Here is a 24,347-nt window from a genome sequence, read left to right on the forward strand (position 1 = left end):
TGATGAATTTGGACATTGGACTGGCAATAAACACTTGTCCCCTTGGATGACGTCTTAAAAATATTTCAGGCAATTTAATAAACTTCTGGACTCCAGGGTTTCTTTGTACAGGATGTGTGAGCAGACATTAATTGCACACAAATGCATCCTCAAGGTCTGGAAAGAGAAGAATCCCCTTCCCCGGCACAGTGAGCCACATCGCACCCCTTCCTTTGCAAGGAACTCTGGTTTCAGAAGCATGGGTGTAGGCACAGTCCCTTGGGACTACTCTGTATGTTCAACAAGACCAAGCAGGTTTTTGACCATGTTGAACACGGACCCTTAAAATTATTTTTTTTTTTACTTACTTTGTTCATAGCCTTCATAGCTTACTCTGTTCATAGCCTTCCCCTATTATTGCTCATGCTTTAATAAGTGTTTTAATTCCCCATTTCAAGTCTAAGAATACTTGTTTAATTAGATGGAACAAAACAGGAAATCATTAGAAAAAAATACTATTATTTACATTGCACCTTCTGTCCCAAAACCTCTCAAAACTGTTACAAACCTAAGTCCTAACTGACAGGACTAAAAGATATGCGGTGTGAAATTCATAGTCTCTTGTGTGACTTTTTGAACCTGTGGGATTAAAACACTTAAGCAGCTTTGAAGAATTTTGTCTTAATACATATTTGCTACATGAATCTAAATTCACTACACATTAAGAACATATTTCCCACTACTAGATGAGTACAAATGAAGGTAACAAACCAAAAATGAATGGAATCACTTGAAAGCATACACAGTTCATCTTTCCAACAGACAAATCTGAGTGCACTCTGTGCCAAAATTCAAGTGCACATAGTGAAATGAGAATAACAGTGAGCCTGCATTACTGTTGAAAAAACCCCACCAGTCAAATCCATCTCTCCATACTACAGAATACTTACTGTTCTACAAAGATGACTGAGAATCCCAGGCTATTAAATTAGCAAGAGAAATCACTAACCATCAGGCAAAGGAAATTCAAGGTACATCTAAAAAGACATGCTCAAACATCTTACCTGGCATAAGATCAGCAATCATTAAAAAAAACAAACAAGCAACACAATGTACAACTTTTTTAGACTTCAAAAGCAAAGGTAAGTCAGTTCTTACTTTACTTACCAGCTGATATACAAGCTGAGGTCTCTCTGCTCTCTCACAACACTTACATCCCAAGCAATGTATGACACACGCCTGCCAGTTCTGCACTACTTATGATGCTGCTTGTGGTTTTAAAGGAAGGTTATATCCCAACTGCCAGAAATGATCCATTTTAAACAGAGTTTTTAAAATAAGACGTTAAAATAAACAGTATTTATTTAGTGTTCCTTTAGAAAAGAAAATGTCTCAAGCAAGCAAAACCTTCAAAATCAGGTCCCTATCCCCAGAGGCAGCTTGACTCGCAAAACTGGCAAGAAACTACCTGCAAGTGTTTTAAGCTGAAAACTTCTGAGAACAACTTACTTAGAAAGTTTGTTATTAAACCTATCAGTTTAAAGTGCAGTTTTGGCAAGTTCTACCATAACTCCTTTAGCTGGAAAATGGCATATGCAAAAGCAATGAGGATTTATGAGGCTTTGAGAGGAATATGAAGGAAACCCAACCAAAAGTGATACCTTTTTTTTTTTTTTGTGGACTGTTATCCCTTTAAACAATATTTAAACGCTGTTTAAATAAATGCAAGGTTGTGCTGCTACTGAGAGCTTGACTCTCAACACAAAGGGCAGTTGCTGCAGACAAGCATGGCTATGGTTACAAAAATGAACACAAAAGTTAATGCAAAAAGTAATCTCAAAAAAGTTTATTAGAATGATTAAAAACATGTGGAAAGTGACAATAAGAGAGAAAGTAACTTAGCATGGAAGAATATTCCACTTCAACAGTTTATATTCAACAAGGCTTGAACTGAATGGATAACTTTATTGCCAGATTTCACTTGATTTCTTTAATAACAGTTCACATTGTACCAGCTTCATCATCACTAGGGCTACTGCTTTTGTTTGGATCTGATCCCTGTTGCAGGTAAGCATAAAAAAAATCTTCCATTACTGCTGGACTGCAGAATGAATTGTCAGGTAAAAAAAAGAAATTCTCAACCAAAGAGTCTGTTCAAAAAAACAACCTTTTTTTCCTAATCACACTACAAAGAAATACATCAGTATTTTGGCCTTTAAATTTCTTACATGGTATTCATTTAACATGGCAATCCCCAAATTCTCTCCCTTTAAGTAACCATAAATCACACTCCTCTCTCAGAGGCTGCTTCTTGGGTTAGATTCTGGAGATTTACCTCATACATGCTTACACTGGTTTGAGGACGAAGACAGCATCATCTAGTACATAGTAGTCATTATACATGTCACCTTCACACAGGTATGGCAGTCTGGTGAAAGCCTCTATGGCAAAACCAGCTTTACTGAACACTTCTGGCAGGCTATTCACCTGTTCTTCCCAAGTGTGCCCTTTGATTTCCAAAACTTCTGAGGGCTTTTCCCACTTGCCACCTACTGAGAAAACAAAACAGCTTGGTTTAAATTATAAAGAAAGTTTTATTGCGTGTTCTATTATCTTATAGAAAGCATATGACACAGATTATATCCCATTCCACTCCAAATAGGAGGTTGACAAGCCATTTGTTGAGCTGTTGCCAAGATGTGTTCAAGGTTTTGCCTGTTCTTCAGAAGTGGTTCCTTTTTAAGGTTATCTTTGTTACATTTTTAACTCATAGTTCCCAGACTGGCTGAAAAGTAACTTCCTCTAGTGAGGCTAGTGTTCAGCAGGTATGTACAGACAGACTATTTAATGAAGATATTTTCCAGCATTATAAGATTATTTCTTTATGCCCACTGTCTGGCTAAAGACGGCTTTGGGTATTTACAGCAAACAGAGACATCAAGTTGAAAATCATGATTTGCTGTGAAGTGTCCATCAGTAGACCACCACATTACAACAGATGGCTACTAAATCAGTTCCTCCAGTGGCCACCTACTAGCTGGTAAAGACTGATTAGGGTCATAAAAAACTAAGAAGCCAAACACTCGTAGCATGCTGGAAAACATACTCTCATTCGTTATATCCAATGAAATAATCTGAAGGATTATAGGCAGAATGCTCAGAAATTCCACTCATTTTCGAAGTAATGTAATCCACAAATGACAAATATTTTCTGGTTTGGTCTGTACCTTTAACCAGTTTGCTAAATGCAATGGTAAACACCCTTCAAAACAGGAAGTTCTAAATCGCGTGATTCAGAGCGTTCTGCAACTCCAAACATTTCCTAAGTTTCTCTTCCTTCAAGCAGAATCATTTCCTGAGAGATAAAAGAAATGGTATCTTTCGCCAAATTAAAAAACTTGCTAATGCTGGCATTTGACTGGATTCTGCACGGTGCTGGTAAGACTTCTTTTTATTCTTCTTGTGTTTTTCTGTGTGACAGCAGTTAAACAAGATTGAAAATATTGTGGTTATGATTTGCAACATAGCTACAAAGTAAGAGCAGTAAAAAGTTTTGCCAAGAATCAAGCTAATTTCTGCTATCTTCATGCAACTCATAAATTAAACAACTGTTAGCAAAAGCTTTTTCTTCCAAAAGTCTGAAATGCTCCTGTAGTCTATTTCTGGGTCAAACCCTGCTGCACGCACTTCCCTGCAAAGTGCTCCAGCAGCAGCCCCATGGTTTCAGTGCAGCTGAGCTGGTCTGGGAGGAGGGTTTGGGAAGCTCAGCAGACAGTATCTGCATCAACTGAAGCCATGAAATGCTCTCTGCATGGCCAGCCAGAGCCCCAGAGTAAGGTGGAAAAGACAAGGGGATCAGCTGCAGAAGCACAAGCTATTGCCTTTCACCACACAGGGTGCAAGTTCACCACCAACTTGTCTTACTACAATCTCCAGATTACTGTTGCTGCTATGGAACCGCTCTGATGTTGATTTGACACAGCAGCAGAGTTTCATTTTATTCCTGTAGAAGTCACAGACACTGAATCTGCTTAACCTTGGTCCATAAAACCATGAGAAAAATGATGGACAATGCTGATTGGCCACCATGGGCAGGCTTACAAATTGTGCTTCAGCAGTAAGTTAAGAGGCTTCAGTTTATTTTTCTTCCAATTTGTTATTTTCTAGGAAGTAGAAAAGGATGCTTTTAATATAATATCTTCATTTTTACTGCAATAATCTCAATCCCATTGCTTAAATAACTAAGCAATATATTTGGATAAAATTGAATATACTAAACCAGTATTTATGGATTTCATCAAGGACTTAAAAAAAACAAAATCTCCCAGACCAGTCATATTAAAGCTTACATTTCTGTTCCTTAATTAGAATACTCTTCTCTGAGTAACCTTCCTGCTTTCTCTTCACACATTTTTAAATGTCAGAACTAACAAGAAGTATTATTATCCTTAAAAACCCAGAGTTAATATATGTAATGAAGTGGAAGAATGTCTAGGAACTATTATGAATTCTAATCAGTGTTATGAGATTACTAAATTATAAATGTCTCCATTTACGACACTTCCACTGCGTGCCACCAGGCTGTCTCACTTGATTCAGAACAGTGGAGGAGAGAGAAACCCTTGCAGAACTACTCCATCAAGCACTGAATCATAGAATCATTTTGGCTGGAAAACACCTCTAAGATCATCGAGTCCAACCCTGAACCTGGCACTGCCAAGTCCGCCCCTAAACCATGTCCCTAAGAACCTCATGCACACATATTTTCAAACCCTCCAGGGACGGCGACCGCAGCAGCTCCCTGGGCAGCCTGTTCCAGCGCCTGACAGCCCTTTTCCGTGATTTTTTTTTTTTCTGATGTTCAATGTACACTCCTCCGATGCAACTTGAGCTCATTTCCTCTCGTTCCATCACTTGGGAGAAGAGAACAACACCCTCCATGCTACATCCAGACATATGCCACATGACACCCCCCTCCTCATTGCCCCCCCAAGTCCCCAAAACACTCAGGACTAAATCTGAGGCAGGGAACCAGACCAAGTATTTCTTTGGTCTTCTCCAGGGCCAAAGGAGACATTAACATTACTTTAAATAAATGAGTCTTCTCTATACCTTTTCAGAAAAACAGAAAGCTAAGCACATTACCACACAGGTAAAACTGTTGAATGAACGCATGGGCGAGCTGTAGGAATTACCTACAAGTCTCCTGGAAACAATCTAAAAAAATTCAAGTTGTTTTCCCCCTTTCCTCCTACCTTGTCTCAAATGACTCCAAAGCACCTTATTTCATTTTTAGATTGTTCCTTGGTTTTCGACTGTCCCTCACATCACCAATTGTTCACTCTCAACAGGTCCTGCAGATACCTGCCACGTCACCGTAACACAACCCAGATTTCAGGGAGCTGACTACTCCATGCACACTGTGTTCCTCACATGTGCTTTCTCTGCCTCTGGATGCTCCCCATCCTCACTTCAAATTCTATGGTTTCGCTTTGTAACTAGTAAACATGAGGATTTGTGTACTCCTGGATGCACAGATCAGCAGAAGTACAAAGTACATTTTTTACCAGAAAACAACGTTTCACTTCAAATCAATGACCTGACTGTAGACGATAATGCTGTTTATATATGTGGAATAGCATTTTCAGATTCAAGTTCACCCCATTCTAAACAAACAGGAGATGGAACGGTACTAATGAAAACAGGTCAGTTTCTTAATGAAGCACCTTAAAAGAAATAAATGATCTTTACTAAATACTCTATCTACATTTTCAACAATGGCATTTAAGATGGAAATACCAACAAAACTGCTAGGAGGAATATGACTATATTAAAATACTAATGGTAAAACCATGGAGGGATTGTACGAATAAGCATCTAACCTTGTTTGCTAATTGGACTGTTCTGTCATATGATGCAAATGACTCAAATTCTACAAAAGAAAGAAGTTTTGTACTCTGTCTTATCTAACCATATGCTACATCCTCTTATAGAAGGACTTTACTGGCTATCAGAAAGGAAGCATAAACAGAAAAATGAGAAGTAGAAAACCTGATATTTAGTGGAAATGCATGCAACAGAGTACAAGGTATCAGAGCTGGGGATTCAGTGCACCAACGTGAGCAAATGTTTTAGTTCTGAACCTTTATATCATTTGCCTTCTAGTTAAGAAAGTGATGAGATTTCATTAACTACATCTCAATATTACATGCCTAAAATCGGGGAAAAAAACAACCTAGGTGAATTATTTTTTCCCCTATATTCCTTCTTTCCTCTAATTGCATTTCTGAGAAAAAGTCTGTGAGCTTTATTCTGCTATTCCTTCATGAGAGCAAAAAACTGGATTCTATTCTCTGTCTACCCCTCAATGGAGGGTTCATAATAAAAAAAAACAAGTCTCCATTGCCCTTGCAAACATTCACAGAAACAAAAGTGTTCTCACTAAGGAGTTTAGACTGAAAATGAACCAGAAAATATTGGTGGGTCTAAGGTTTTTTTTAATTCCTCAAAGGAATGGGGCTGAAATGCAGAATCTTAAGAAAATTATGTGAATCAGAAGAACTGTCCTTTATTCTTGCACTCACTTTTACTAAAGGCGCAGAGACGCAGCACAGCAATGGAAAAGTCGTCTCCATCTTCATGATCATCACCTCAGCTTTACTGTTTCTATACAGCACTACTGTATTCATGTTCCTTATGATCTACAAGGTAGGCTCAAAGTGATTTTTCTGATTTTTTTTATTTTTTAAATCTAAGCAGTTTTAACCTCTCCACAAAGAGAATAAAAAGGCGTTTCTAGATTCCTGAACTTTTATGATTAAGTTTTAAAGAGGTGGCTGCGCTCATCTGCAAACTCTTGTGTGGCACATACCTGTACTCTGAATAGCAACCACATTTTCTTTTCTAGTAAGACGTCTAAAAGAAAAGGTATTCTAAAGATAAAATGATCCTGAAAGTAGTAATCAGCAAGTTGGAGATTATCCATCAAGGCACATGCAAAATACAAAACTAGAAATTACCATTGTAAGTCATTAAGTCTCTGGATTAGTTTCCAGCAAAAGTAAAATAATTTAAACTTAATGTCCAAGTATTTGTCAGTAGCAGTAAAGTGACTGCAAACTGACTTTACTTGTGTAATGAAATTCTATTAATACATCAGACACAGAAAAGAAAGACCTTGGTAAATTTTTTTTAAAAAATCAGAGACTTGAAAGAAGTTTTATGCTTATGGAAACAAATATACTAAAAAGCACCTGGTTAAAAATTACATAAATACTGTATTTTTGCAAAAGAATTAGAACAAAATCTGTGTTTAGTTAAAAACAAACACCCAAAGCTGCCACTGGAGTCTTTACATCATAATGAGACTCTGACACGAGAAAGAAGACTTCACAGTCCTGAGTGGTACAGTATGGTAAAATGGTTTTTTGCTGTATTGCTTAGTGTCTCAACATAAAGACAGGACAGTCTTCTTCATTTTTCCCTTTTTCTTTATATTAGGTGAAACATTATAGTGGGAAAAAATAACCAGGCCTTCTTCAGGGGAAAAACTGGTACCTGTGATGCCAGTGGTTCATTTTTGAGAACTAGGTAGTGCTTCAGGGAGGTCCCATTGTACTCAAAGCAAAAATACTTGCAACATCTGCTACCAGAAGCTGAAAAAAGCCTCACATGCATGAGAATTTCACTGATTTTCCAATGGTATAAGCTGATCTAATGAAAAACTTTTGTCTACAAACTGTTTGATGCTTTTAACTATTCCGCTACTTTAACAGTTGACATTTCATCTTACATTTTAATCTTTTATTTTATTATCCCTCCTTCCAGTTAAAACCAAAGCTGCTAAAGGCGAGTGGGAAAGAAGGCCAAAGAACAGAGAACTGTGTATGTTACCACTTTGTTTTCTTTGTCTGTGATTCGGAGGGTTTTTTTCTTTTTTAAGCATCAGTTTTGTGATTAATCAATGATTCAACTAGAAAGACATTCAGAGTGGTTAGGGCTTCACTTCAGATTCGTATAAAACTAGTTAATGATTTTATATTTAAATAATTAGTTAATTAGATTCTTTTTAATGAGTGTGGTGCAGGATAAAGTCAACCTACATAAAGGCCATCTCTAATACGCAGCTTCCTTTAGGTTTTCAGTAAATTTTTTCTGAACATCTGAAAATAGCAGGTTTTGCTACTAGCTTTTTGGTTGTTTAAATGGTGCATTGAGGTAAGCCCTACTGTATTTAAAACAGGTCCGTTAAGAACCTCTATCATCATGCATGCTTCAATTAAAAAAAAAAAATCAAAACCCATACATTTAAACATCCATTAAAAAAGGTATATATTTTAAGAGATGTAATGTTAATGTAATTTAAAACACTTCTGCCTTCCAAACTGCATGTTCTTAAAGTGTTAATAACATTCCCAAAGACATATTCAGAAAAAAAAAAAAAATCAGAATTACAAAAGGTAGAAAAAGATGTTTCCCCCAACTTAAAATGTAGCACTGACCTGAATTATTTCAAATAATTTGCAGAAAATCAGTAGTGGGCGAAAAATTTTTCAAGCAATTGCCCAAGAACTTCAAAAGCAGAAGTACGCTGAAAAACCTGTAAGTATCTAACTACCCAAACAAAAGTTTATGGGGAAAAAGAAGAACTGACGTTTTTTAAGCATATACCATTTCCTTTTCCTCTGGAAACAGACTTCTGTCTTCTAAAGTTCATAAAGGTCTTTAAAAAGTATTCTGCACAACAGTCAAAGACATGATAAGGCATTCTAAATGACCATACGAATACAATTATATATATATATATATGATAGCATATACCTTATATGTACGTATGTATGTACCTTTAAGAATGAAGCTTTCATAGATTTCTATTTTGCCAACAAAAGGCCTCAACAAGTAGTTCTGGACTGTTTGGTAAAAGGCACAGAGCTATTAGGAATTCCATTTAAAAAAAATATTTCTATTGTAGTTCCTCTTGCTCCCTTAGCCCAGGGTAGCTAGACGACAAAAATGTAATAAAACTGTTACAAAAGCTCTACAACATTCTTATAGATATTTCCCCCTCCTTCAACTTACAGAGCCTAAACTAGGTAATTAATATCAATGTGTATAAAGCCACACAACTTATTTAATCATTCCAAATTTATGCCAGTAAGCTTTACATGACCATATGACAATAATTTTGCATGTGCCATGTAAGTTACAAAAAACAACTTCAGAAGTGACGCGTATTTGCAAACAAAGACAATGGCCTCAAAAGTCCTGCTTCAAAAATGTTGCTTCTCTTGAGAAACAGTATAAATTCTCTCCTATTCTGAGCATGGGCTGCACCACTCAGAGATCTAAGGAGAAACCAAAGGAAACATAGAACACAAACACTTATCTGCTATACATCTTCACTTCATTTATTTTCATACAGCCTCTGTAATTACCCCTTTAAAGACTTCGAGCCTCTGCTGACATGAGCTGGTCCTTGGTTTGAGCATCAGATCCGAACACTGTGAAACAAAGGGGTATGTTTCACTGCCTGCGTGCTTCCTGAGATTAGGAAAATCCAACAGGAAAATAAGTATGTTTTGAATCCTGTGGATACCACATGGACAAAAGCAACTGGATAAGTAGGGAGAAAGAAGTTTACTGAAATGGGAAAGGGATGCGGTTTGCCTCAAAAAAGAAATTCTATCTTTATTTATTACATCAGTAACAAAATACTTCTACATTTTTTTCCCTAGGATACTTTGGAAGATGACACTATTTATCAGAACAGATGAGTCTGTGCAGCAGTTCAGATTTGTTCAATATTTCTCATGCAAGCAAACAGGCAGATGAAGAAGTTAAGCTTCTTCACAGACTTCCTTCGCTTTAAAAAGAGAAGAAAACCTGGCGGGACAGTGTTCTTCAAGAGTATTTTCTAAACAGATCAACAAAACCAAGTGTATTGTACATTACTTTTATGTTACGTGTTACTCCTGTTTTCCATTCTGCAAGAATAAGAATGGTGGGAAAAGACTTAATCTTTCATAAGATAACTGCTAATTCTTCATAAAATTTTCATTTTTCACTTTAGATTTAATTCTGTGTCTTTTTACATAAATGTACATGTATTCCTTTTTACATGAATTGAGCATTTGTGAAAGATGTATGATAATTGACAGCAACAGAAAATAAATTCATTTCATAGATGAAATTCTGGTTTTAGTCATAGTTTAGTTCAGAGCATACCCTGGGAAATAATGCTTAAAAACAAGGGGGCCCAGGAGGGTTGGACACGCTCCAAGCAGGAGGTTTGAGTGCACAGGAAAGGCTGTACCGGTGTGTCGAAAGGCCGGCCGGCGGGGAAGGCAACCGGCTTGGCTAAACAGGGAGATTCCGAAGGAAAGCAGAAATAAAAAGAGAGTTGACCAACTGTGAAAAAAGGGCTGGCTACTTATGAAGCATTTATGAAAATAGCTAGATCATGCAGAAAAAAAATCAGGGAAACAAAACTGCAATTTGAAGTTAATTTGGCCAATTCTGTCAGGGATAATAAAAAGTCCTTCTTTAAATACATTAATAACAAAAGGAGGGGCAGGGAAAACCTCCATTCTCTGTTGGACTTTGAGGGAAATACAGTTAACAAAGATGAGGAGAAAGCTGAGGTACTTAACACCTACTTTGTCTCAGTTTTTACCAGTAAGACAGGTGGCCCTCAGCACAGACAGGAAGCCAAATAGACCCCTTGTGTTCCAGGAGGAAATAGTTGGTGACTTACTGAGCCATCTGGATCCTCACAAGCCTATGGGACCAGACGGGATCCATCCTAGGGTGATGAGGGAGCTAGCGGAAGAGCTCACCAAGCCGCTCTCCATCATCTTCCAACAGTCCTGGCTCACCGGGGAGGTCCCATACGATTGGAAATTGGCAAATGTTACCCCAATCCACAAAAAGGGCTGCAAAGCTGACCATGGCAACTCCAGGCCTGTTGGCCTGACCTCGGTGCCTGGCAAGGTTACGGAGCAGATCATCCTGAATGCAATCACACAGCGCCTTCAGGATGGACAAGGGATCAGACCCAGCCAGCACGGGTTTAGGAGGGGCAGGACCTGTCTGACCAACCTGATCTCCTTTTATGACCAGGTGACCCACCTGGTGGACGAGGGGAAAGCTGTAGATGTGCCCTATCTGGACTTCAGCAAAGCCTTTGACACTGCCTCCCATAACATACTCCTGCAAAAGCTGGGAGCCCATGGCTTGGACAAGTGCACTCTCTGCTGGGTTAAGAACTGGCTGCAGGGCCGGGCCCAGAGAGTGCTGGTGAATGGGGCCGCATCCAGCTGGCGGCCAGTCACTAGTGGTGTCCCTAGGGGTCAGTGTTGGGTCCAGTCCTGTTTAACATCTTTATTGATGACTTAGATGAGGGGATTGAGACCATCATCAGCAAATTTGCTGATGACACCAAGTTGGAAGGGAGTGTGGACCTGCTGGAAGGCAGGAGGGCTCTGCAGAGGGATCTGGATAGAATGGAAAAACGGGCCGATTCCAATAGGATGAAGTTCAACAAGGCCAAGTGGCGGGTCCTGCACTTTGGCCACAACAACCCCCTGCAGCGCTCCAGGCTGGGCACAGAGTGGCTGGAGAGCAGTCAGGCAGAAAGGGACCTGGGAGGACTAATGGACAGGAAGCTCAACATGAGCCAACAGTGTGCCCAGGTGGCCAAGAAGGCCAATGGTGTCCTGTCCTGTATCAAACATAGCATGGTCAGCAGGACAAGGGCAGTGATCCTTCCCCTGTACTCTGCATTGGGGAGGCCACACCTGGAGTATTGTGTTCAGTTCTGGGCCCCTCAGGTCAGGAAAGAGATTGAAGTGCTGGAGCGGGTCCAGAGAAGAGAAGACTGGGGAAGGGACTTGAATACAAGCCCTATGGGGAGAGGCTGAGGGGGGATTGTTTAGTCTGGAGAAGAGGAGGCTTAGAGGTGACCTCATCACTCTCTAGAACTACCTGAAGGGCAGTTCTAGCCAGGTGGGGATTGGGCTCTTCTCCCAGGCAGTCAGCAATAGGACAAGGGGCCATGGGCTTCAACTCTGCCAGGGGAAATTGAGGCTGGAGATTAGAAAGCAATTCTTTGCAGAGAGAGTGGTCAGCATTGGAATGGCTGCCCAGGGAGGTGCTGGACTCACCGGCCCTGGAGGTTTTTAAACTGAGATTGGACATGGCACTTACTACCATGATCTGGTCAATGGACTGGAGTTGGACCAAGGGTTGGGCTTGATGATCTCTGAGGTCTTTTCCAACCCAGTCAATTATGTGATTCTGTAATGTGATAGTTATTGATGTAACAGATATACAGATCAACAGTTCCTAAGTTTTAACAACAGCTTAAACAGAGCAAAACATACGTATTCTGTAGACAGACAAGCAGAAAAAACAGTCAATATAAATGTATTTACTATCACGGTAAAGCTTCCTAGCCTATTTTAGAAAAGAGAAGGAGCGGTCATAGTGAGAGGGTTGCTCCTGCAATATTAAAATTACAATTCACTTGCTAGGCAGACAAACCCCCATCCTCCAGTCCTACCACCCGAAGTCAAGCCTACTCAGAGGCACCAAGTTTTGCCTTCACATGCCTGTTCAACATGCATGAACACAGAAGTATACTACCTATTCAAGGTATTATACCTTTTTTTTTTAAAGTACCTTTTTATTTTTTAGCAGTTACTACCTAGTCAGTCTACAAAAATCAGCACTTTTACAAGAGAACTACTAGTATCAGGCATTCTCCCTACCAAAGAACAGCTGCATCTTTTATCATCATTTAAATAAAGCTAGGTTTTGTTTAACAAATGAAATTATATTTCTCATTTCAGTGATATGTGAACTGACAACTGAAACAAAGCAAGGGTCCATCTAGCACAGTGCTGTGTTTCCAGCTCAATTTAGTACTAAGCATTTCAGGAAGACAGAAACCACACCTTTGTCTTCTTATCCCTGTTGATCAATCACAAGGACATTAATGTGTTCAACAAGAACATTTCACAATCCCAGGCTGCTAGTGTTTACTACTTCTCAAATATGGTGCCTCTGACATTTTTATTGTAGAGAAACTCAAACCAGTCTACTTATATATTATCTAATAATGCCTTTATATAAATATGACGTCTATATTAGGAAATACAAAGGATTTTTACATGACCCTATGGGATACCTATAAATAATATACCTATAAAAATATAAACTTAAAATAATATATTTTCTTACGTGACTAGTCTAATACCTTATGACTCATCCGGCTTCCTTGCCAAATTTAGACATGTGCAATAAGTGTATTACTTGCTGTTCTATATGTGAAAAATAAAACTCTGAAAAAGCTCAGAAAAAATTTACAATTGAGCTACTTTGGACTCTAGGTGTCACTGTAATTCCAGAAACAGCAAGCACAGAAATATGTTCTTCACACTCCTCTACCTTGCTTTGTTCTCTTAAAGGAAGTTTTATGTTATTCACATAGACGGCTTCCACAATTACCCTCCCAAATATCCAGTTTTGATTAAAATAATTTATCAATTTCTTGAAACTGATCAATACACTGATCAAACACCTTACCTGCCTCATCTTTTCTGCATTTGTTCCCCCCTCTAAAATTCAAAAGTTTATCTAGGTGAATCCAAACTGTTTTTAATTAGCGGATACAAGAAGTTACTTAAGCCATAAAATGTTCTCCTCTTTGAATGTTCCAAGTATTTTTTTTGTTAAATATAAAGCATACGTACAGACCTAACACTTTTAAAAATGCATCATCTTGTAGAACAGCTGAATGAAAATACCGAACATACCGAAGACAGTCTGGCAGTTCATTGTCTATTTCTTTAGACTACACTTAAATTGATCTTAAGTGGTAAAGCTTCAGTGGAATGACAGTAACTTCTGCGTGTAATAACCTTGCATTGTCTAAAGAAATTTATAGGGGCCCATATCTATGATAGTGATAAGCAGACAATTATCTTAAATTTCAGAAGATATTAAGGAAACAAAACTGCATTAAACAAAGTGACTACTCTGCTACAAATCACCACCACAAACAAAAGTATGACTTCTGTTTACAAGACATCTTACAACAGATTTCAGTTTTCAACAAGTAGGAATAACTGAGTTCAGTCATCACAGAACAGGTTTCCAGTCCCTTAGGATTTGGAAATTTAACTATCTTTTCTCCTCCTGAAGGATGTAAGCAGACTTTGAGCAGTTTCTTCCTTAATTGATATACCTCCTGTTGAACCAGGAAGCTACATGTGGTCTGTCAGGTGGTTACCCAACAACACACAGAAAAGCAGATGCTGGCTGCAATAGCGATTGCAAAACACAAACAAAAAAGCCACCCAAATAATTTCTCAATTTCTGCTTCTAATAGGTCAATGAAAGCCTACAAAGGCACTGTTGTTATTCAGAGTTGTAAAGAATTTTTACAAGAAGAAGGCATATCGTTCCACATTATATGAACAGTAAGTTGTAACCGAACATGCTCGAAATACCATACAGACGTGTAAGTCAACCCCCACATCTCATTTAAGACACTCTACTTTTCAGAGTAGCTACAAGATTATAGGCTCAAATACTGTATTTTAAGCAATTCTTCATCTTATAGCATTTTTCATACTTAAAACTCCCACCCCCTCCCCTCCCCCAAATACCATTGGCATATAGAAAAACTTTGACGCATTTGTGATTGCTAGAATGTTAAGGTTATTAGTTCTGTATTTTCTGGGAATACATGCCTTTCCACAGTCAAGCCTCAATACTCAAGGAAAGACAGGGTCCAAGCAATGACTGAAGAACACCAGCCTTCTGAAATTCAAACCACGTTTACGGTGTCTCAACCTGAATCCACAATCACAGGCATGTAAAAAAAGTTTCTAGCCTCTTTCGAAGTTTGGTCATAAAGACAGATTCTTTTGAAAATCTCTCATGTATTTCTTTAAAATGCAACTAAAGGAAATAATGGAGTTTTGGCATCAAATTTTACCTTTTTATTCCATTTACTAACACAATATTAATAGCGATAGATAATTTGTATTAGTAGGGGTTTATATTTTACTTGGAGAGCTCATGTTGTAAAGTGAATGTTATCTCACTATGAATTTTTAGGCGCGCTTCATCTGGAACACTTGAAACAATTTGACCTGAACTGCTCTAATTCAGCACTAGTGACCATCCTGATGGTTTTGCTCAGTGGTTGCTAGGGACAACTGGGGTTACCTATATGACAGTAGCAGAGAAACTTTCCCGGGTTGCTCCAACACAGCTCAAATGTGGCAACCTGACTAACAGGATATGCAACTTCAGTATGTGAGCTTTTTTGTTGGTGCCAACAGTGTGCGCTGGGGAATTAAGAAAGCATCTTACATCATGTGGCCTCTTTGTAAAAATCTAATACAAACTTGCCAATTATTTATTAAACATTTAATTTGGGATACTATAACCTATAAATGTTTTCTTTACCCACCTAAACAGGTATTAGTTAGTGCACTTACCATTTTCCACATACGGATGAAATGGCAGAACTAATGCTAGAATAACTCTGCCTCTAGTTGGCTCCAGTACACTTCTAATGTCTTTTAATACAGTCAGTGGTTGATCACATCGATCCAGCAAATTCAAACAGCTGATAACATCATACTGAAATCCTGTGTTTTGCCATTCATTTATACCAAGCACCCTACAAAGGAAAAGAGAAAGAGATACAGTCTGCGAAACAAACACAAGCTGAGTTCAGAGAGAGCCACTGAAGACAAAAATTCCCTATGGATGCACTGATAATGCAGGTAAGGTCACACGCCTAGGCAAGGAAAAGAGATAGACATGATCCTTGTGGTCTTTTGGAAAACCAAGTCAACAATGGGCACGGCTATATATCCAGTCCTATGAACCTTTATATAACCTTATAATCATGAGGCAACAAAGGAGACAAACCCCAAAACTCCAGGTATTATAAAAATGTGTTGTCCTAGAATAAAACCAAAGATACTTCTTAACCTGAAACATGATTAATGGCTTTCTGCATTTTACCCATTCTGTGCAAACCTGGATTGTGAAGTAGCTGCTACATTTCCACTAAAAAACTATTGAAGAAAAGAAATCCACGGTTCTTTCATCCTTTGTGTTGAAGTCTAGGCACATAGTGATAATAACCATTATTCAACAGGACCAGATCTGCTGCCTCCAAGAACTTCCAGAAGCTGTGACAGTTGCATGAACAACATTTTGAAAGTGCTGAGGCTTTTGTTACTCAATATTATTCAATCTTATCAGCAGGAGCTGATAAGTAAGAATAAAAGAATCTTTACACAGCCTTCTACGCTGTGGGATTAAACAGACACAGATTACCAAGGTATCCCTATTACCAGGATTCAGTTTGCTTCTTCTGCAGCACCTGTTGTCTTCCTCTTGAAATTTTGGACTGTTCATCTCAATTTCATCCTCCTGACTCCCTTGATTACAGCAATTTATGCAAGCTATGAATAAGGAGACTTCAAAATTGTTGTTGCCTATTTTGTGTTAACAGGTAACACCCACATAACAAAAGCACTGCTAACAGTGAACATCAGATGTGTTTGTTTTCTTGCTTTGTACAGGCCGACCTATTTCACAGCAACCAAACAACAGAGGAAATGACTGAAAATACCAAGCATTCATTAAATATTACAAACAGATTACTTCGCTGTAACATCTGATATAAAGGATGCAGGAAGTATTCAGTACAATACCTGTATTTCTTCTTCTGAAGCTGCCATATCATGGTTTCAGACAATTCAGTGGCATAGATTTCTTCAAAGTGAGGACTCATGACTTTAGTGACTTCTCCATCCCCAGCCCCCAAATCGAGAAGTCTGTGGGATTTCCATTCTGGATTTATTTTAAGCAGTCTTTGAAATTGTTCTGGGGAAAACACAAACATTGAACCCCTTCCCAGCAGCCTGAAATGTAAAAATGAGAAATTACTAATTTTGTACAAACTTTAGCGGGAAGGACAATGAAGTAATTTAGAATGTGTTTTGGCAGCAATCACTCACACATAATAGCGTACAAGGTCACTGCTCAGATAAATTTTAAATCCAGTTCAACTTGTCTTGCACTTGTCAGAGATCAAACATTTAGCCACATACAGTTACAGCAGTTAACACTTCAGGAGGAATTTGATTAGGTAAGGAAGAGCCCATGAGGTGCAGCTCAAGAAAATGATCACGTTAAAAAAAATAATAAAAATGAGGGGGAGAGAAAGAGAGGGAAAGATAAAGGTTGAACCTTACTTGTCACATCTGCAGATTTGAATCTGCCACCTACCTTTAAAGATGAAATAGTAGAGGAAATAAACACGGCTGCAGACAAAAAAAGTATGTACAATGAATGAGAATAGGATGTGGAACTAGGAGGGAAGCCAGGGAACAGATTTAAAGAAAGGACTGGGGAACACTGCTGGAGTGGCAAAAGGTTTTTTTGATTGTATGTTACAATGGCTTTTGCTGCTATCTGCAGAACTTGCATTCAATATGAAGAGCTGTGGAACAGAAAATAGGCAACTCATTAAGGAATTGTGTAGAGGTGACAGTTGGATTCCTTATGGATCAAGTCAATGACATACCCGCCCGTAAGCGTTTGAAGACTACATAGTGACAGATTTCAGCTGTTATAGCAGAATTCAGAAGATGAAAGAGTTAGGAGAACAAGCAGAGGAAGAAGAACTGGACAGTAACAGATTGAAAGTAGATAAACATGATTCTTTAAACTAGTGTTGGACAGCGGGTTAAATTTAAAGACAACAAACAGAATTATTTTATGTTCAAGGGGGGAAAAAGGCAAACAGAGATAAAAAGAATCCGAGAATACAAAAACTAAGAAAAAGAGGCAACCTAGGAAAGATTGACTGTAGTAAAAAGCAAACAAGCCAACAAAAAGGACAGAGTATACAAAGTCATATAGAAGAAACTAAAGCAGGAAATTAAATGTATAAAATAAACAGAATACAGCCAATTCAAGCAGAACCCCCTTATAGCACACTTGTGTCAGCCCACACTGTAGAATTGGCTCATAGCTATTATTCCTAACAGCACTATGAGGTGTTATTCAAAGCACTGAAGAGCCTTTGAAAAAAAATGGAAGAGAAAGGAAGGAGAAGACACCAAAGGAACCTTTATATAAAGCTACATGTAACTAAGAACACCACAGGGAAGCTCATAAAGTCATCTGGTTATAAAATAAGGAAAAATATTATTTTTCTAGCTTTAGTAGACAGCTACTATCCTCATATCAGACTGTGCAGCAGTATGTAGTAGGTGCAGAGGTGGAGGACAAAAAGCATTCTTCCTAAGGTTGAAACTGACGATCTGTTAAACATGTCTAAATGCCACCACAGGAGCAAAAAAAAAAACCAAAGGCACTGACTTTTTTGGAGAAAATATTAAAGCACCCACAAAAAGCCAAACTCCCCTGCAGCCCCAGGAGAGAAGGATCCAACAAGACTAACAGAATACTATTTTATAAACTTCTCTTTTCCTGCCTTCCTGATGTTTCATCAGTCAAACATGTCACATCAGAACTTAGCTGTTAAAGGAGAGCTTACACAAAAATTGAAGTGAAATTAAGTTTTAGAGAATAGGGGAAAGGACAAAATTGTGTTCCACATCAGTGTTACCAGGCACAATATTCGTCCAACTTTTGCACTGCTTAGAAATCTGCCTATGTTTGCAGTAGGTTGCACACACTCTCTCCTAGAAAGAGTTTTAGATGCAATACAGAACTGACTGGATACAGCCACCTTCAACAAGGGCAAAACCAACAGTGATATGGCAGTAGGTAAAAAGCAAAGCAGGGAAAGAAAGCAGAGGGAAGAGGTATACATTGTCTAAAACAGAGAGAACATTCTTATCAGAAGAAAATTAATACAAGTGATGGCTATAAAACACAATTAGAATCCTCTTTCTCTTATTAATTGCAATTACCTTCTCTGTCCCCTCATGTCAGAAACAGTGTTCTTCAATTAAGAGGGCTGGGCATGAAGAACACAGTAGGGCGTTTCAGATCTGTTAAACTAGCAAAGGGAAAGCTACACATTTAAGAAAAGCCGAGAGATCAAGGGGTAGAGCTGAACACTTGAAAACTTTAAATCCAAACTGTATTTACTTGACCTAAGATTGAGTTTTCACTTACCCATTGATAGATGTTCTAGACATAAAGAGGCTAAAAACTGAGGACACGAAAGAGTGATAGAGTTGGATAAACAGCCAGCCTGATTTCTCAATGCTGTTGTTTAAGAAGATCTGTGTTCCTTGGTCAAGGTAACTCTGGACAAAAATAGGCTGAAGGGATTCAGACAACTGTTCTGTGTTGCAGACATACCACTAGAGAAAAAAGATAAAGGACCATTTAAAAGTTCAGCAACATAAAAGCAGTAGTAGTTAAATAAAAAATGAATGCATGGAAGGCTATTATCAATTTTTGCAATATAAAATTTAGGTTTTTCTACAGACTTTTCAACAAGCTTCACGATTAATTTAACTTCGATTTCTAAGAAACGATGCTTTTAATTTTTGTCTTAGTCATCACCCTGTACTTTGAAGAATTTTACAAAGTAACTTTCCTAGAAAGCAAACACGGGTACTCTGTGGTTAGCACCATCCTGATAAAGCAGTATGAGGTGGGATAACATTGTTTTCTATCTTCCAACTCACCCTCAACTTTTCCCTAGGCATCATCCACAAATAAATCAGCAAGTGCATTTGGAATTTTTTTCCAGGAAAAGAGATAAAGGAGATAAATCCAATCAATACTCTAAACAACTGTCTCATAGCATTGCTGGACTATATTTCTTCGCCTACCAGTACCAGCAAGCAGGTCCACAAGTCTTTCAAAACAATTAATATCTGTGAAGCTTCCTCCCAGAAAAAGAATGTTAATTTTTGGTATCAGATCTACCTGGAAAATGTAATAAACCACACAATATCCTAACATTTTACTATCCACATGTAAGGCACATTTAAACTCCCTACTTAACACCTGCTTTACATTATTTTAAATGCAAAAAAATGGTGCAATACAATGAAAACTTATAGAAATTCTAAAATTTTATGACCCTCATGACCACCTTTTGCATCTCCAGCAAATGCCTCTAATGCTGCAGCATTCTGGAATGCCAGCACTAATAATAAAATTCAAAAGGTTGCTCCTTGTTAAGTTGCAATGCCAAGCCAAACCCCCCTTTCACTCATTATGCAGAAGTTACCAAAAAAAGTTTTAAATGTAATTTTATTTAAGAATGTCACTATTATTTTTCACTCTCCTACACTTATGCAGAGCCATTGTCAGCTGTTCTTACAGGATCTCTAATGCCATTGTGTCTGTTTTCTAATATCAAGAATTATTCTCTACAGCTAACACGCTCTTATCTCTCCTTAGATCTTCCAATAATGTTCCCTAATCCGACTGCATGTGTTTACTGTGCAGATAGGGAGTTATAAGTATCTTAAAGAGTAATCCAGAGTTTTCACAGAATCTTGTAAAAGTGCATATAGAAGGACAGGAAACAGACAGCTGGGGTAACTCCCCAACAGTTTAATACCTAAGATTCTCTTTATAGCCATCCCATGCAAAATGTATGCCCATATCCTGATCCCTTCACATTTGCTGTACCTTGCTGGGAGTGAAACAGTCACTTAACCCATGTTTACAGTGTTCAGCACAACGGGACTTCCAGTCACTACCGTAGTACAAATAATAACGGGACAGGATTCTCGTGACAGTCTCTCGCTGCTTCACGATCATAGTGCCAGTAAGCAGAGGGGAGCAGACAGCTGCACCAAGGCCGTTACGCCAGATTCATGAACAGGGGTTCCATCAAACACCGACCCAAAGTAGCAAAGGATGTCATGACCCTTCAGTCGAGTAGCGAACATATGCCTGCTTAGGTTTACTTCGAAAACCATTTGGATGGTGGGTATATTTCTGGCAGATTCAGGTTCTCAACTGTATTTTCAAACACACTTGTAGGTAACACAAGTGATCCTTTACTCTGAAAACAGATTTGAGCAAATCTGTACCACATGATGGAGACTGGCACAGGCATCCCAGAGCCTGATGATTTACCAATTCAGGTCTTTTTGTGCCGCAGTGCAAGGCTACTTGAACAAATCAGCACAGACCAGTGACTCCCAAAGGGAATCCTTAGCGAGTCATGAAAAACCACTAAAGCAGCAGCCTATGTACTTTGTTCATCCATCTTCAGAAGCCATTTTCAAGAGCCTGGCAGAAGCAAACAACCTCATGTTGCTGAGGAGCAGGCTGGGCTCTGCAGCAGGTTCATTCATGAGGCTGCTGCCTTGCTACACTGGACAGGTTTGGAGTGGCTCAGATGATCTGCCTTTCACCATTTTCAGTCCAAAAGAAAATGTATCCAACTATCACAGCTTTGGAAACACAGGTTTGTTCCATAAGCAATGTGACCACTTATGTGCTGTACCTGAGCTCTTAAAACTTGGTTCTGCACTGAACTGTCACTTGTAGTTCCAAGATCTGACCATGGAAAACAACAGTCCTACAATTCTTGTCTTTAAGACTTCTAAATATTGATATCTATTGACATAATCATTGGCAGAACTATGATGGTAGCAACTGTGAGAAGCCTGTTTCAGAAATCAGACATTGCTCTCAGACCTTCCCTAACTTCTTCACAGTTAATCTCTCCAACAAGGCTACTGGCAACCACCTATGTAATACTAGCGAATAATAGAAATGATAGCAAACAGTAAAAAAAAAAAAAAAAGGCAACACAGGATAAACCAAATCCAAATTTCACGTAAGTGGTAAAAGACAGCTTAATTACTGGAATTACTTCCTCAGAACAGAAACCGCTTTTGTTTTCCTTCATGTACAGTATACGAAGAGCCCTTCTTGGGCCACTAGTTTAATGATGGAAAGTGTATCGAGCTCTTATAGCACCATAGCAGAAAAATTACAGCAGAAAACCCTGAAAAACATTATGTTAAGAGCTTTGTTATAATAAAAATTGTTTATTGATAATTTTGCCTAATATTAGTGAAATGATGAAAATATTATTTCAGCTAACTTACCTAAAACTAATGACGTCAGTGAAACTGCAGAGAGTGAAAGCACCTGGACCTCAACATGCAATCCTTACTTCTGAGTAACCCCAAAACCTCAATAATCACAAATCTTACTACTTACTGAATAATCAACACTTCAGGTTTAAAATCTAGGTCAAATAAATTAGAAATAGAGATTATCCACTGCAGACCATCTACCTTTGAATGACATACTCATCTCCATAACACATTGCCTTCCTTGACTTGTCTTTCTAGTAGTTTTTAACACCACAGAGGCCTTTAAAAATTTCTTTGTTCACCAGAAGGAAGTTCTCTCTGTAACCCTTAATTCTGATTCTTTGTCATCCTACTTATGCAGTGAATGATCCAAACAGCAGACCATATTCATTAAACCCCTGTAATACATTCACTCAGTAGCAAGATTCTGGGTGCCAGTGTCCACCGAGAGCACTCCAGTAATAGATTGGATTGAAGAATTATGATGCATGATTATGTTCTTCCTTTGTACAGCAGTCACCAAGTATTTATGCTATATCTTCTTCATTAGCTTGGCTCTGTGTTTTCCTTAGAACAAATCAGTATCTTCCTTTAGCCCTAACAGTTTTTATTAGCCCTTCTAAACTCCTGACAGATTTTCAGTAGCATTTCAGTAAAATGTAGTGCAGACCTAAACATATTTTAAATGCAACCATATCACATAACCATTGTATACCAAGAGTATAGTCCCTAATTTCTCTACAAAGTACTGATCCACATGCCTATACTGACCAAATATAGCACTAACCTTTTATATTGCAGCCATATCACATTGCAAACTCATTTCTAGTCTGCCATCAACTACCGTTCCAAGGTCTCCACAGTTTCCCAGTTGCTCACTTCTGTTATTTTCCTCTAGGCACGCTAGCGTTCATTAAAAACACCTCTGTGACTACAAACCCGCCCCATCCAACATCACCTGCAAACGTTATTCAAGTGGTGTTTGCTCACAGAGCTCAGCAGAGAGAACGCAAGGCGCAGGTTCACATCTTCCAGGAGCAGCCCTGGCACTCAGCCCGATGCACCCCCGCTCTCGGGACCCCGCGCTGCCTCCCCCGTCCCGCCGCTACCGCCGAACTCGCTCCGACGACTCTCCCGCGGCGAACGCCCGAGCCCACAGCACCCGGCCCCGGATGCCTCCTCTCCAGCTCGGTCTCTCCCCTCCTCAGCAGGCTCCGGCCGTGTTTCACACGGAGGGCACACGGCAAGTTTCTCACCCGGCGGACCGAGCTGCTCCCTCCTTTTGTCTGGCGCTGCCCGGCCCGGTGCCACCTCAGCCTGCACCAGGGTCCCCGCGGCGGCCGGTAACTCAGTGCGCCCCGGCGGACAAGGACCCCGCGCCCGCTGCCCTTGGCGGAGCTTCCCAGCGCCGGCTCCCCGGGGCGGTGATTGGGAGGGGAGGAGGAAAGGAGGCCCCAGGTCCTGCAGGCACCGGGACTCCCCGCCGAGCACGGGAGGGAAGGCGGGGTGGGGGACGGGAGGGACAGGAGGGGCGGGAGGGGCGGCTGCCCCTCGGGCTGTACCTGATGGTTCTCCCTGGCGCCCGGGGCTGGCTGGCTGTGGCTGCCCATCATATTCGCGTAGAGAGATCTGGATAAAGGGCTTCTCAGGTACCTGGCAGGGCCAGACCACATCTTCCTCCTCAGCACCCACAGGAACAGGGTGTAGCAGCACAGCCAGCTCAGCCACAGTCTCATCGGGGGAAGAGGCGCGGAGTCATCCCCTCCCGCTGCCCTCTCTCCCCATGGCAGCGGCGGCGCCGGCAGCACGCCACTCGCCAGGCTCGGCTCCGGGCCCCGCACACACGCTCAGGGCGGAACGCGCGGCGCCGCGGCAGCGGGGCCCGGCCGGCCGGCTTCGGTGAGACACGCCGGGGCGTGGCGCGCACCCGCGCCCTCCCTTTCTCTCGCCGATCACAGGGCGGGCGGGACCGTGGAGCGGCAGGGTCCGCCCCCGGGGCGCTGCCTTCGAACCGGAGCGGGGTTCGGCGGCGGCGGCGGCGGCGGCGGCTCCGGCTCGTCCGTAGCGCCAGCCCGCAGTACCGCCCTCCCCCTCAGAGGGGCTCGCGCCACCTCCCTTCGGCGCGCACGTGCGTGGCCCCGCACTGTCCCCCGGCTGCGCATGAGCAGAGCGCTCCGAGCGGCAGGCGCGAGGCTGAGACGGGGAGTTCCCACCCAGGCCTCTGCGGGGGTGTCCCCGGCGTCACCTCCCGCTGCCCAGGTAGCGCAGGTTAACGTGGTG

General features: G+C 40.3%; 2 protein-coding genes across 5 annotated transcripts; one reads left to right on the forward strand and one right to left on the reverse strand.

The window, feature by feature from the left end:
- Positions 1 to 1,810: 1,810 nt before the first annotated feature.
- Positions 1,811 to 23,933, reverse strand: METTL9 (methyltransferase 9, His-X-His N1(pi)-histidine). 2 transcript variants are annotated; one of them, XM_065850761.2, is made up of 5 exons: positions 23,630 to 23,933; positions 19,162 to 19,352; positions 16,722 to 16,931; positions 15,489 to 15,673; positions 1,811 to 2,531 (listed from the first exon to the last, which is right to left on the reverse strand). In XM_065850761.2, exons 1-5 carry the CDS (start codon positions 23,801 to 23,803, stop codon positions 2,326 to 2,328), a joined length of 966 nt encoding a protein of 321 aa, XP_065706833.1. In that variant the 5' UTR covers positions 23,804 to 23,933; the 3' UTR covers positions 1,811 to 2,325. The 2 variants fall into 2 exon arrangements, with proteins under 2 accessions (XP_065706833.1, XP_065706834.1); XM_065850762.2 differs by lacking the exon at positions 1,811 to 2,531 and adding an exon at positions 9,377 to 9,479.
- IGSF6 (immunoglobulin superfamily member 6) lies at positions 3,279 to 10,168 on the forward strand. 3 transcript variants are annotated; one of them, XM_071815115.1, is made up of 6 exons: positions 3,279 to 3,417; positions 5,331 to 5,684; positions 6,491 to 6,687; positions 7,807 to 7,863; positions 8,506 to 8,580; positions 9,714 to 10,168. In XM_071815115.1, exons 1-6 carry the CDS (start codon positions 3,351 to 3,353, stop codon positions 9,750 to 9,752), a joined length of 789 nt encoding a protein of 262 aa, XP_071671216.1. In that variant the 5' UTR covers positions 3,279 to 3,350; the 3' UTR covers positions 9,753 to 10,168. The 3 variants fall into 3 exon arrangements, with proteins under 3 accessions (XP_071671216.1, XP_065706835.1, XP_071671217.1); XM_065850763.2 differs by having other exon boundaries at positions 6,575 to 6,687; XM_071815116.1 differs by lacking the exon at positions 8,506 to 8,580.
- Positions 23,934 to 24,347: the final 414 nt, after the last annotated feature.

This window comes from Patagioenas fasciata, chromosome 15 (genome assembly GCF_037038585.1).
Source record: "Patagioenas fasciata isolate bPatFas1 chromosome 15, bPatFas1.hap1, whole genome shotgun sequence".
Classification (NCBI taxonomy): Eukaryota; Metazoa; Chordata; class Aves; order Columbiformes; family Columbidae; genus Patagioenas; species Patagioenas fasciata.